The following is a 14030-nucleotide window of genomic DNA, read 5'->3' on the forward strand; positions in this document are numbered from 1 at the left end:
ACTGATATACACCTGAACATCAGCAGGAGAGGACTCTTTAAAGTAGAGACACTACATACTGATATACACCTGATCATCAGCAGGAGAGGACTCTTTAAAGTAGAGACACTACATACTGATATACACCTGAACATCAGCAGGAGAGGACTCTTTAAAGTAGAGACACTACATACTGATATACACCTGAACATCAGCAGGAGAGGACTCTTTAAAGTAGAGACACTACATACTGATATACACCTGAACATCAGCAGGAGAGTACTCTTTAAAGTAGAGACACTCCATACTGATATACACCTGAACATCAGCAGGAGAGGACTCTTTAAAGTAGAGACACTCCATACTGATATACACCTGAACATCAGCAGGAGAGGACTCTTTAAAGTAGAGACACTACATACTGATATACACCTGATCATCAGCAGGAGAGGACTCTTTAAAGAAGAGACACTACATACTGATATACACCTGAACATCAGCAGGAGAGGACTCTTTAAAGTAGAGACACTACATACTGATATACACCTGAACATCAGCAGGAGAGGACTCTTTAAAGTAGAGACACTACATACTGATATACACCTGAACATCAGCAGGAGAGGACTCTTTAAAGTAGAGACACTACATACTGATATACACCTGATCATCAGCAGGAGAGGACTCTTTAAAGTAGAGACACTACATACTGATATACACCTGAACATCAGCAGGAGAGGACTCTTTAAAGTAGAGACACTACATACTGATATACACCTGAACATCAGCAGGAGAGGACTCTTTAAAGTAGAGACACTACATACTGATATACACCTGAACATCAGCAGGAGAGTACTCTTTAAAGTAGAGACACTCCATACTGATATACACCTGAACATCAGCAGGAGAGGACTCTTTAAAGTAGAGACACTCCATACTGATATACACCTGAACATCAGCAGGAGAGGACTCTTTAAAGTAGAGACACTCCATACATAAAGGAGATAATAAAGGAAGCATAGGAGCATCTAAGAAGACTCCTATTGTTGCTTCCGGGTCATTTCCCTCTGTTAGCATCTCCCTTCTTGAGATTATTTACCCATAACCCATCAGTGACTTCCTGTCCGTATCACGCGTATCAGTGTCGGCTGTCACCACGCAGTGAAGTCAACACGCCTCAGAAACCTGCGAACATGTTGGTTTTGGCTCCGGGGCTTTTTCTGCTCCAGCAGACTCTGTGGTGTCAGACTGAGGCAGACAGGCGCTCTGAATATTGCATGGCAGCATTTCATAATTCATATCGCCCTTGTGTTTGTAAATGCAGGTTAATTTACTCCCATTTACTATTCTTTTGATGATGTTCACAAGAGGTGGGGTAATTATGAGTGTAGTGCCTTATTTATCCTCACCACACATGCATATTAACATGAAATACTGTGTGAGGTCAGATGTGAGTGCAGAGCAGGTGAGACTCCGTATTGTTTGTTTTCAGTCATATGGATATAAAGCTTTCATTCGCAAGATTAAATCTCCTTTTACACAATTAAACGCCTTTTTGATTGACTTACCTCAAGCAGCATTTTAAACTGTGCATTTCAGCTTTAATAGTGTATTAATACACCACTACATGTCATAGTGAAGTGACTGTCTTGTTGACCTCTTTGACAAACTTCCCTCGACAAATCAATCAATCAATATCTGACTTTTTTATGGAAACCTTACATTTATATATTTTTCTGAAAATCTGAGAATTCTGTCTCTTTCTGATATTCTAACTTTTTCTCAAAATCTCAAAATTCTGGAAACCCTAAATTCAGATTTTTTTTATGAGAATTGTGATTTTTTTTCTAAATCTCAGATTTATGCATTTTGTCTTAAAATTCAGATTTTTTTCTGAAAATCTGAGAATTCTTTCATTTTTCCTGAAAATGATGTCATTTTTCCTGAAAATGATGTCATTTTTCCTGAAAATTTGAAATGTTTTCTCAAAATCCCATAATTCTGCCTTTTTCTCAAATCTACAGTAAGACTTTTTTCAGAAAATCTCAAAATTCAGATTTTCTTCTGAGAATTCTGATTAATTTTAATTCTGAGATTTTCTGAAAAAGTCAGAATTTAACGTTATTTTTTCTGAAAATCAAAACATTCTTACTTTTTTCTGGAAACCATGAATTCATAATTTTTCTTTAATAATGCCTTTTTTTCTGAGAATCTCAGAATACTGCATTTTTCTCAAAATTATGATTCTTTCCTGAAAATCTCAGAATTCCGCCTTTTTCTCAAAATTCTAACTTTTTTCTCAAAATCTCAGAATTCTTATATTTTTCTTAAATTCTGCCTATTTCCCTGATCTGAGACTTTTTAATCTAAATTATATAAATTAATCTTCATGACTAACTGCAGTTTGACTTCATTCACAGCTCATTACCTGTCACAATCTCCCAGCATGCCTTTCACCTCACACTCATCAGCGCTGTTATGAAGCATGAAATGAGTCGGCCATGTTTGTTCTTCACACACGTTTATCAGCTTCTGCTCTTCATTACTTTCAGGAACAATAACGGATGAAATGAGAAACTGATTAACGAGAGTCTGAAGGTCGTGAAATATTTTGTGTGCTCGTTTCTCGCTGAATTAACAAACAATATCTGCGTTGTGTTTTTCGCCAGAGGTCAAACTCATGTGTATTTACATTCTGATTTAATGCACACACACTCACAGTGACCCTGAGTTACCCCTGGCATAGTTTAATCAATATATACATGTTTTATATTCTACTTAAATATACATGTTTATTATTAAATGTGCAATTTTAACAGTTTAAAGATTCATTTGAGTTACATGATATGATTAGGGTTCTATTTTAAGTTTTTTTTCGCATATTTTATCATTTATTATTAATTATCCATCATAGTGAAGCTGTAGAGAGGGTTAGTGGTTCAGTCTGCCTTCCCGTGTGTCCATGAGCAAGGCACCAAGTCTCAAACTGCCCTTGATTAATGATGAGTGGTTTTTTTATCCTATTTATTTAAAATGTATTAAAATATAAATTATAAAAGCTTAAAATGCTTTATTTTTTGCAATCCATAAATCCAACAATATTTAACTAATTAATATCTAAATAAAACGTTCCCAGTTGATTAACTACATGTTTTAATATGTATTAATAATAGGTGTTATATTCATAAATATGTGAATACATATCCAGAACAAAAATTCTGTTTGAAAAACTTGACTTACAAAATACTTTCAACAGCTATGAATAAAGTGTTTTTAGGAATAAAGGTTCCTATGAATGTGTCTTTGATTGATACATGAATAAAGCTTCTGGAAACTGGAGAGCTTGTCGCTACTGAAGTGGAGATTTCTCGCTCAGAATAAATCACGATTAAAATCTAAACATATCTCCATTGTTTCGCCCCCAGATATGTGAGGTCTCGTACGAAACACGACATCGACATGCGGATCGGGATCCACTCGGGCTCGGTGCTGTGCGGCGTGCTGGGCCTCAGGAAGTGGCAGTTTGACGTCTGGTCCTGGGACGTAGACATCGCCAACAAGCTGGAGTCTGGAGGAATCCCTGGGTCAGTAAACACAACAGGTTCAGGGGTTATTCTAAAGGCAAGGCAAGGCAAGTTTATTTATATAGCACCTTTCAACTCAAGGCAATTCAAAGATAATAAAATATGAATAACACAGGTACATGAATAAAAGTTACAGTGCAGTGTGAGATGTGAATAGTTCAATTAAAAGCAGCGGCAAATAGAAAAGTCTTCAGCCTGGATTTAAAAGTAGTCTTCGTTGCAGCGGACCAGCAGGTTTCTGGGAGTTTGTTCCAGATGTTTGGAGCATAATAACTGAACTTCTCCATGTTTAGTTCTGACTCTGGGGACAGAAAGCAGACCAGAAGACCTGAGAGATCTGGGATGGTTCATAATGTAGCAGGAGGTCAGAAATGTTTTTAGGGCCTAACCATTCAATGCTTTATAAACCAGCAGCAGTATTTTGGAATCAGTTCTTTGACAGTAATTTACCTTTTACTTGATTGTTTTCTTTAGAGACACAACGGTACAATTTAGTACGATCATTTCAATAGAGGTTGAAGAGAACTTAAATGTGTTTGTTGATGTTTACTTTAAACCAAAGTGTCTCTCGGCCAAATGTGTTTTCCCCCTGATGTTTGGCGCGGAAACAGAGGGAGATTATTTCTCTGCAGGATTTAAAGGTCCTGCCAGCAGCTGCTGTAGAGCCTGACCTGTGGTCTCTGAACTCTGTTATATAACAAGGAGGATGAAGCACGGACAGAAGATATCTGAATGTCGGATGATGTTTTGGTTTCATCCAACTCATAACACACTCTACAACGAATTTTTTTTTTTTTTCTCAAAAAATCAAAGTATTCAGATTTTTTTCTGACAATTTAGATTTTTTTTTCTGACGGAGCGTCCACACAGCACACCACAGCAGCGTTAAAAAAATCTTGGAGGTGGGCGTATCTGAAGCTTGGGGATTTTTTGCGAGCAACGCGACCAACAACCAATCACATGAATCTCCCGCCCCCGACATACGAAGCAAAAAAGCCTGTAAAGTAAACTGGATATAAACTCCCCAAACAGGCGAAGACCTACCACTGTCTCTGCCACCTCCCTCCATGCCTGGCTCCTCCGGTTTGTATCCCGGTAGGTAAATAGGGACTGGTCATAAAGCACCGGGTGATTCCCTACCGCTAATTTCTCCTCCATGTTTTGGAATATGAGGAAATGACCTGCGGTATGTCTCTCCCAGCATACACGCGGTTTGATTGGCTAGCGCTTGAACTGTCAGATTTGCATAAACGGGATTTGATTGGCTGACGCTTCCACCTCAGCTTCAAAAGTTGAACATTGCTCAACTTTGAATCCTGAAAATCCTGAAAATCTCCGCTCTGCTTCCCACAATGCAGTTCGGCGAAAAGTGAGGCAAAGTGACGTCACCCCATTCAAAGTGAATGGGCAGAAGCGTTAGAAGATTTTTTTAACGCTGCTGTGTGGACGCTCCGTTAATCTCAGAATTCTGAATTTTTCTTGAATTCTGCCTTTTTCTCAAAATTGTGAATTTTTTCGGAAAATCTGAGAATTCGGACTTTTCAAATGTAAGACTTTCTTCCGACAACCTAAAACGTACTTCTTTTTTTTCTGAACATCTAAGAATTCTGTCACTTTTTCTCAAAATCTGATTGTTGTTTTCCCCAAATAATAATACTCTATTGAGATGCTAATGTTGCTATGTGTGTGTTGAATGTGTCAACGGTTTTAAGGAGTTTTTCTGCTGCCCCCTAGTGTCCAAAAAGCACTTACTCCACCTTTAAAGCAGGATGTTTTCCATATGCTCAAATTAATCTCAAAATTCTGACTTTTTTTCAAAAAAACTCAGAATAAAATGTTTTATTTTGCCCTTTTTCTGAAAATGTTATTATTCTTACTTCTTTATGAAAATCTCAACATTTTGTAATTTTCCCTCAAAATTCAGATTTTTTTCCCTCAAAATTCAAATGTTTTCCCTCAAAATTCAGCCTTTTTCTCAAATGTAAGACTTTCTTCAGACAACCTAAAACTTATGTATTTTTTCTGAATATCTGAGAATTGTCCTTAAATAATGCACTTTTTCTGAAAATCTCAATACTCTGACTTTTTTTGGGAAACCCTAAATTCAGATTTCTTTCTGAGAATTCTGACATTTTCCTCAATTTGGAAAAAAATTTCTCAAAATGTGATATTTTTTTACTCAAAATTCTGTCACTTTTCCTCAAAATCGGACTATTGTTTTTTCCCGTCATCTCTCCAGGAGGATCCACATCTCCAAAGCGGCTCTGGACTGTCTGAACGGAGACTACGAGGTGGAGGAGGGCCACGGGAAGGACCGCAACGACTTTCCTGCGCCGCCACAACATCGAGACGTTCCTCATCAAGCAGCCGGAGGAGAGCACGCTCAGCCTGCCAGAGGACATCATGAAGGAGGCGTCGAGCTCCTCGGACCGCAGGGCCAGCAGCACCACCTTCAACGAGGCGTCCTGGAGCCCCGAGCTGCCCTTCGACAACATCGTGGGGAAGCAGAACGTAAGTGGCGCCGTTATGTAATGCTCCTAATCACAAAAAAAACGTTCATCTTGAGGGGAAACTTGTTCTGCAACTGAGGATTAAACCGGCATTCAAATTTCACCGTGGGAGTTAAAAAACTGCATTGTGTAGCAAGAAATATGTGACTTCCTCTTTCAAAATCAGTCAAACTGAGTGTGTAGGATCCCTCTCAACAATTGTGTTAATTCAAAAAGGATCGTATTGGTATAGATAGAAATAGTACCAATGTCTATAACCGCGTCAAAAGCGACGTAACTTGATTTGACGCCAGCACTGATCAATGTTTTCTGTAACTCTCCAGGTCCGTTTACATTGTCTCTTCCATTAACCAGTCTTTAAACACTGCCATACCGTTCGCTATGATTTGTGTCCTTTGTGTGAAATCTCCGTTAGAATATCCTAAAGCTTGTTAGAATATCGTCTGGCCAGAAGAGCTTCATTTACTGAAAGCCAAGACTTAGTTCAAAGGCAACTAAAAACCCCAGAATGACCATGACAGGAGTTTTTTAAATGAACGTTTATCTCAAAACGATATCCCACTGATAGAGCGAGTCACATATGGTGTTGAAATCACAATTGTTTGTCCAACCAATTGTCTTTACCCAAAACAAGTTAAAGGGACACATTTTAATCCTCACTGCAGGATGAGGTGCTTTCTCAAGATGGACGTGTCTTCTTCTTCTCAGTTACCTGCGTGTCGGTTGTTTTGTCTTCTTCTGTTTTCCTGGGAATGAGCTTCCTGTGGAGAGATTGTGTGTGAGCTTCACATCGCCTGCCTGTTGGTGAAGGATGACGAGCTTCTGATTGTGTGTGACACATACTAACATCCTCTCCCTCCCCTTTTCATTTGTCTGCGTTCCTGCTGCAAAAAATCCACCCCCACAGACTTCATGTTGTTTTCTTTTCTATGGTTGATTTTGGAGGCAGGGTTGATTTTATTTTATATCTTTGGGTTTTGGACTACCAAATAAGGACAATTAAAGACGTCACCTTGATCAATCTTGAATGGACAATTTTCATTATAGAGTGGTGCAGTGATGTTGTGCATTTATAGGGCTACCCGGAGGTTAGCATCTCCCTGATTCCCTCCACAAAGATCCAATGGGATGTTTTTCAAGCTGAAAAATGCTAAGCTAAAGGAGGCTAATGTTGGGCTATAAAGGAACTACAGCACGGTCACATGACTTAACGTGTCACCGCTAAGCTAAAGGTGGCTAATGTTGGGCTATAAAGGAACTACAGCACGGTCACATGACTTCACGTGTCACCGCTAAGCTAAAGGCGGCTAATGTTGGGCTATAAAAGAACTACAGCACGGTCACATGACTTCACGTGTCACCGCTAAGCTAAAGGTGGCTAATGTTGGGCTATAAAGGAACTACAGCACGGTCACATGACTTCACGTGTCACCGCTAAGCTAAAGGCGGCTAATGTTGGGCTATAAAGGAACTACAGCACGGTCACATGACTTCACGTGTCACCGCTAAGCTAAAGGCGGCTAATGTTGGGCTATAAAATAACTACAGCACGGTCACATGACTTCACGTGTCACCGCTAAGCTAAAGGCGGCTAATGTTGGGCTATAAAGGAACTACATCACGGTCACATGACTTAACGTGTCACCGCTAAGCTAAAGGCGGCTAATGTTGGGCTATAAAGGAACTACAGCACGGTCACTTGACTTCACGTCACCACCGCTAAGCTAAAGGTGGCTAATGTTGGGCTATAAAGGAACTACAGCATGGTCACTTGACTTCACTTCACCACCGCTAAGCTAAAGGAGGCTAATGTTGGGCTATAAAGGAACTACAGCATGGTCACATGACTTCACGTCACCACCGCTAAGCTAAAGGCGGCTAATGTTGGGCTATAAAGGAACTACAGCACGGTCACTTGACTTCACTTCACCACCGCTAAGCTAAAGGAGGCTAATGTTGGGCTATAAAGGAACTACAGCACGGTCACATGACTTCACGTCACCACCGCTAAGCTAAAGGTGGCTAATATTGGGTGTGATGACGTTTAGTCGCCTCATTTAGACATTTTAAATTCACCAGTGGTGTATTTACTGACATCTTTTTTTTTTTTCGCAGTACAAAACGTTTACATTTCTTCAGATTAAATCATATGCACACTGTGAAATCTCTCTCAGATTTCAATATGTGACAAATGTCCAGAGCCACAGACTTCTTGTTTCCTGCAGCCATGCTGTCACAGTGAACTCTGCGTAACCTCCTGTGTTTACTGAATATGAGGATAGGATACGCAGCTCCCCGTCTGTCAACAGCTCAAACACTGATGTAACCGTGTGTTCAGAATCAGAGGAATGTTTTCTTCTTTCTGACGAGTGCTACTTCTTTGTCTCAGGCTCAATGAAAGGCTGTCAGGACAGTCATTGCAGAGATTGTCTCTTTGCATATCAAAGGCTTCTGGCAGGAGTTTCAGAGTCTTTTATGTGGTCGCTTGAATCTGAACGGCTCCCTCTCCGGTGTTTCTCTGTCCTCCGGGTCCCCTTCCTCCCATCTTGTTAGTTTGATTCAGTTTTCAGCATCACTGGGTTGAGGACAAGGTGGAATATTAGAGTATATGTTTCAGAAAGATGGAGAGGAAAGAAGAAAACAACAGGAGTAGGGCTGCAAAATGAATCCAAATGTAATCAAATCACAATATGGACTAGTGCAATATTCTTATCGAAGGAAATACAATTTTGGTATTGAAGCTGTATAGGCTAAATAAGTGTTGAAATACCATTTTAAATGGAGCATTGTAGTACTGTAGAGATACTACACATCTTATTCTATAGACCTTACATACATAACAATAGAATAATGACGCAAAAATAATCAACCCCTCCAATATTGTACTTGCAATATCAGTCAAAATAATCACAAATGAGAAACGGAAGAAATGTGGAAAAAGAAAGACAGGTTGTGTTTTATAGTTTTTGTTCAAATATGTGTGTAAAAAAACGTACATTGTTTAAGTCCGGAGGAATCCAAAAAGCACTGTGAGGTGTGAGAACTGTGAATGAAATCCATGCTTTCGGTAATTAGTACAACAATAAATAATAGACTTTATACGTAAAGCAGTTTTCGTACACAGGTTGCAGCTCAACCTGACCGAACAAAACAAGAGTCCATATCTAGTGCTTTACAAAACTATACTAAAACATGATGAACATTTATGATTTACCATCCATTTTGAAACTGAAGATGGTGATTCTTCTGGTCAACAACAATCCTTTTAATCAACAGTACAGTGACGTTACAGATGCATACTGACGTAGATATTAAAAAACGTCCATTAACATCTGGTGGCAGACGTGTAATAAAGAGTATCAGATGATCCATCTTCTGCACACCAGGAAGCCGGGGACAGCATTTGTTATCTGACGCCAACCATTAATCCTCCAATCATCCTGTTTTTGATCGTGAAGCACGCTGATAACGTTGAATAAAAGATATCATATCCTGTCCGCCTCTGCGTTTATGAGAACTCTTGTCTGTCGTTATCAGACGCAGAGGTTTGTTTGAAGGAGGTCTGAGTGGCTCTCTTCTTCTCTTCTCTTCACCTCTTTCATGCCTGCTGGCTCCCATGATGCACTGCACTGTCACACTGCTTTCACCTCAAAAGGAGGTTACGTGTGTTTCCTCTGAAGACCCAGTTACTCAGTGTGTGTGTGTACGCTGTGAAAGCCAAAAGGAAATGGCTCCATTTGGTTATTTACTAAGTGGATTTTGGTCTGCTTTGTTGCTGTGTTTTTTAGACGTTTGCTTTCATGTCTATTGAAGAAAATCTGTTAAAATAATAAAAGGTGGCTCAGCTGTTGAAGACACACAGCCTTTAGACTCTTTACCATTTAAAAGTGCCATAACACAGGCTACAACACTGATAAATAATACTGAACAACATATTAGATCCAGTTCAGCTCCTGTGCTCCAAATGTAGGTTAATCGCACCAAGTGTATTTTAGCTTTTATCATCAAATGAAAGAGAAATGTCTCCTTTTACTGACATAAGAAGAATACTGAATCAGTTCTGGGTCTAATGTTCTGATTGTAAGTCTTGCCAACATGTTCTTTTTCCCAACTCGTCGAACTCCGATTTCTTGATCAGTGGCCCTACACTTTAAAATTGGACGGTCAAGAGACCCTCGAGCGTCAGTTTAACACGTGTCATGGATGGCTTCAGTTTCCGCTTGAGACTCTTTCTAAATAAAGTTCTAACATTGGTTTACTTACGCAATTAATACCTGGTTAAGCTAGTAAAACATTGTGGGTTTGGTTCAAATAAGTACGTTTGTTTACGTGAAATAACTGGCATTAGTTACGTACAAAGGTTATGTCATTTGGGTTTAAAGTTGAGTTATTTCAAAGCTTGGTGCCTCTCATGCAGACTTTAAGGAGTTACCAAGCATCAGTGTTTCATACGTTGGCGATTAGACATGTTGTTCTCGATGGTGCACTAACAAAACATTTGTTTTATCCACCAGTGCTGACATCGTAGCCCAACTAGTGTTAGACAGAGGTGGGAAGTAACTAAGTACATTTAATCAAGTACTGTACTTAAGTACAATGTTGAGATACTTGTACTTTACTTGAGTAACATTTTGAATGCAGGACTTTTACTTAAAACAGAGTATTCCTACACTCTGGTACTTCTACTTTTATTCAAGTACAAGATCTGAGTACTTCTACTTTTACTCAAGTACAAGATCTGAGTACTTCTACTTTTACTCAAGTACAATATTTGAGTGCTCCTCCCACCTCTGGTGTTAAGGCCCCTACACACCAGGCCGATATCGGCCGTCTTGCGTTGTTTGGCGACAACGGGTTCCTTGTCGCCCAAAGTCAATTTGGTGTCCCCGAACCCTCGGCCGTGTCACGCCTTATTTGGCCTTTCACGGTCGACACCCGGCCGATTCAACATGTTGAATCGGCCGGGTGTCGGACACAAGCTATCGGGCCAAGAAACCACTCTGATCAGCTGTTCAGCTAGCAAATGAGAAGCGAAACGGAAGTGAGGGACGCAAACAAACGATTTAAGGCACAAGACAGCAGCTAAACACCAGCAGGTGATACTTAAAGACATCAAACATAGCCCTTAAATGTCCTCTCTTACCTCCCACACATAGCAGGGACATCTCTGATATCGGCGGGAGCGTCCCCGGCTGTCCTCTGCTGAAAGCTCCGTGATTTGTTTGGTCAAGTCCGGTTTTTCATCTCATCGTAAATTTAGCAAGAAGTGGCCATTATTACATTGCTGACTCAATACACTACACACCCGCCAGAACACTGCGATCATCAGACGCAGGTCTATTAACTGTGATTTTATAGTATGTCTGCACTGTATGTGCTCATTTCATCATTCATGTATTTTTATATTCTAAAACATATTTTCGATGGACGAGAATGAAAATGGAACGCACACGCTATTTGTTTGTTTATATCAGTCTGTTGTTCTTCTCTGTCTTCCTGTTGTTGCCTATTTTGAATGACGAATACACACTACCGCCGCCTGCTGGTAAGGAGAGTTATTGCCACTCACGCATGCGCAGTTCGTACGTGCTCGGCTGAAGTCTTTGCGGTGATTTCCAGTGCGACACACGGCCAAGACGCAGGAGAACTCGTCGATGGAACTGTCGGTGTCGGGTGTCGGCGAGTTCTCTGGTGACTGCCTGGTGTGTCAGGGCCTTTAGATCAGCACACATACGTCATAAATAACATCTCTAGCTGTCAGTCTATTTATGTGAAAGCTTTTAGTGAAGATTTGAATCTGTTGGTTCTTCCTTATCAAGAAGTCCTTCAGGATTCATCCATGAATATACTGCATGTACCATAGTAATATTTCCCTGGCAGTCTGTCCAGTAGTTGTAGAGAAAGTGTTCCAGACCTTTCATTTGCCCCTAAGCGTGTTTGTTGTTTACTACCTGCTCGCAATCTGTTGAAGAGCACCCGTTCCAAACAAGTCATGTATCCGTGAAGTCGAGTAAAAGTAAACCAGTTGACCAACCAAACATCTGAGACATCCTGCAGATCTGATCTCACTGTATGCATCACACCGTCTGATCTACCCATCGACCCCCCTGCCTCCACTTGCCCTTCTCCTAGCATCATATGTTGGCGTTTCTAAGACACAAATATGGTATGTTATTAATACGTATCATGCATGTAACCCCATACTGCTGCCCCCATACAGCTCGGGGAGACATCACACTGAGATGTCAGCAGAGGAAGCATATGCCCTTTCGGCTCTGCTTCCTCAGGGACGTGCACGCCAAAAACAATCATGGCCTCAAAACACGTGCGATGATGCTGACGTCTTGTTGAGGTTATAGAGGGGCCAATGAAGCATTAGATGTCTGATACAGAGCTGCTGCACCTTCTATGATCAACGTCATACCTTACTGGATAGGTTTACTCTGCTGCACATATAAAGGTGGAGAGTGCAACAGCTGCGGTGATAATGAAGGGATTTCTGTTACTTGTGCTGAATTGTGAGTGAGAAGTGCATATAGGTAATATAACGTTTTGAAGGATTTCTAAATAAGGCTCTTTGTTGGACTAACAGTAGCATACTGCAGGGACCTGAAATGATTTCCTGATATCGACTCAAGCCAATCTTGTTTCCATTATTCAAAGTTATGTCAGGCAAGAAATATTCTGGCACAGTCTGGCTTTTTATTACCTTAAAGTGGACCTATCATGCTATATTTGAATAATATAGTGTAGGACCATACCTATATAAGGCATATTTATACTTTTTTTTTTTCAAAATACCAAACAGATCATGCATTTTAGCCATGCCTCATTTCGCTCAATTTTACATTTTTTATCCCTGTTTTAGCAAGGGCTGATTCAGTGAGAACAGCACCACCTACAGGCCTGGCATATGTACTACAGCGTCTCCAGCGCTTTCGAACGGCAATGGCCGTGGCTGTCTCCTCCTGATTGGTGGAGTTGGCCCAATAGCCGTAGCGCCACCGTCCTGACGTCAGGACAGTGTTCAAATCTGGATCAGTTTTAATCAGATCCGTTGCAGCCCCTTTTTTAGAGATTTGGGTATGGAGGAAAATAGAGAGGGTTGTGTTTTCTGACACTTGGTGAGTTCCCTGGAACACCGGGGACACATATTCATGTATAAAAGACGTACACAAGTGCATTTTGCATGATAGGTCCCCTTTAATTAAACGATATGTAACAAGGTAATTAGTGAGTTTAAACATTTTAAACATTCCCACAGATGTATGAAATTGAATAGGCAAATGTATCATGTGGAGATGTACAAAAAACTGAGGTGAACCCTAAACCCAACGGGAAGTCAGCCATTTCGAATTTTACGTGCAATTTTCACCTTTTTATACAGTATAGCTAATTAGGGAGGATGTCATTTTGGATGGTTGGGGTCAAACAAAACTTCAAGAAGCTGTTTGTGAAGCCAAAACTGAAATGTTGAATTATTTTAATTATAGAAATATAATGTTTACCACATGTTAAAGTCAATGGGCTACCCTACGCTTTGAAAAATGACGCTAAAGGGGTTCTCAGTGTGTTAAAAAGTGACAAATATTTAGTTTGGGATGAGTTCAAGTGAGAATGTGGTTGTTTAAAACACATATGTTGTCCTTTTGCATTGTAGTTGAGTGGTGTTTCTTGTCTATGGCTTACTGTCCCTCTCAATTTGTCAGTTTCTTGTGATTTGAGAGGCTTTCATTGTTAGTGATTGTTAAACCTACAATTTTCCATAATTTCTGATCTCCAGGTGGCTCTGATGAGACTTAAATCTGCCAAAGTAAAATAAAAAGAGAATCCAGTGTTCATGATTCATGCGAGAACATCAATTCTGTGTGAAAATGAACTTTTAATGATGTCAGGATGATGGATTTCATTCGTTTCAGTGTTACATTAGGCGAGACGAGGTGAAACGTTTGATTGGCCG

At 40.1% G+C, this 14030-nt stretch overlaps 1 protein-coding gene across 1 annotated transcript in view; it reads left to right on the plus strand.

Annotated features, from left to right (window-relative positions):
• Positions 1 to 14030, plus strand: part of adcy8 (adenylate cyclase 8 (brain)) — a 114337-nt gene that overhangs the window by 64310 nt on the left and 35997 nt on the right. The window contains 3 exon segments of the mRNA XM_034135971.1: positions 3402 to 3560; positions 5800 to 5884; positions 5886 to 6071. Of these exon segments, the coding sequence (XP_033991862.1) occupies positions 3402 to 3560; positions 5800 to 5884; positions 5886 to 6071 (430 nt within the window).

Source organism: Trematomus bernacchii, unplaced genomic scaffold, assembly GCF_902827165.1.
Source record: "Trematomus bernacchii unplaced genomic scaffold, fTreBer1.1, whole genome shotgun sequence".
In the NCBI taxonomy this organism is placed as follows: domain Eukaryota; kingdom Metazoa; phylum Chordata; class Actinopteri; order Perciformes; family Nototheniidae; genus Trematomus; species Trematomus bernacchii.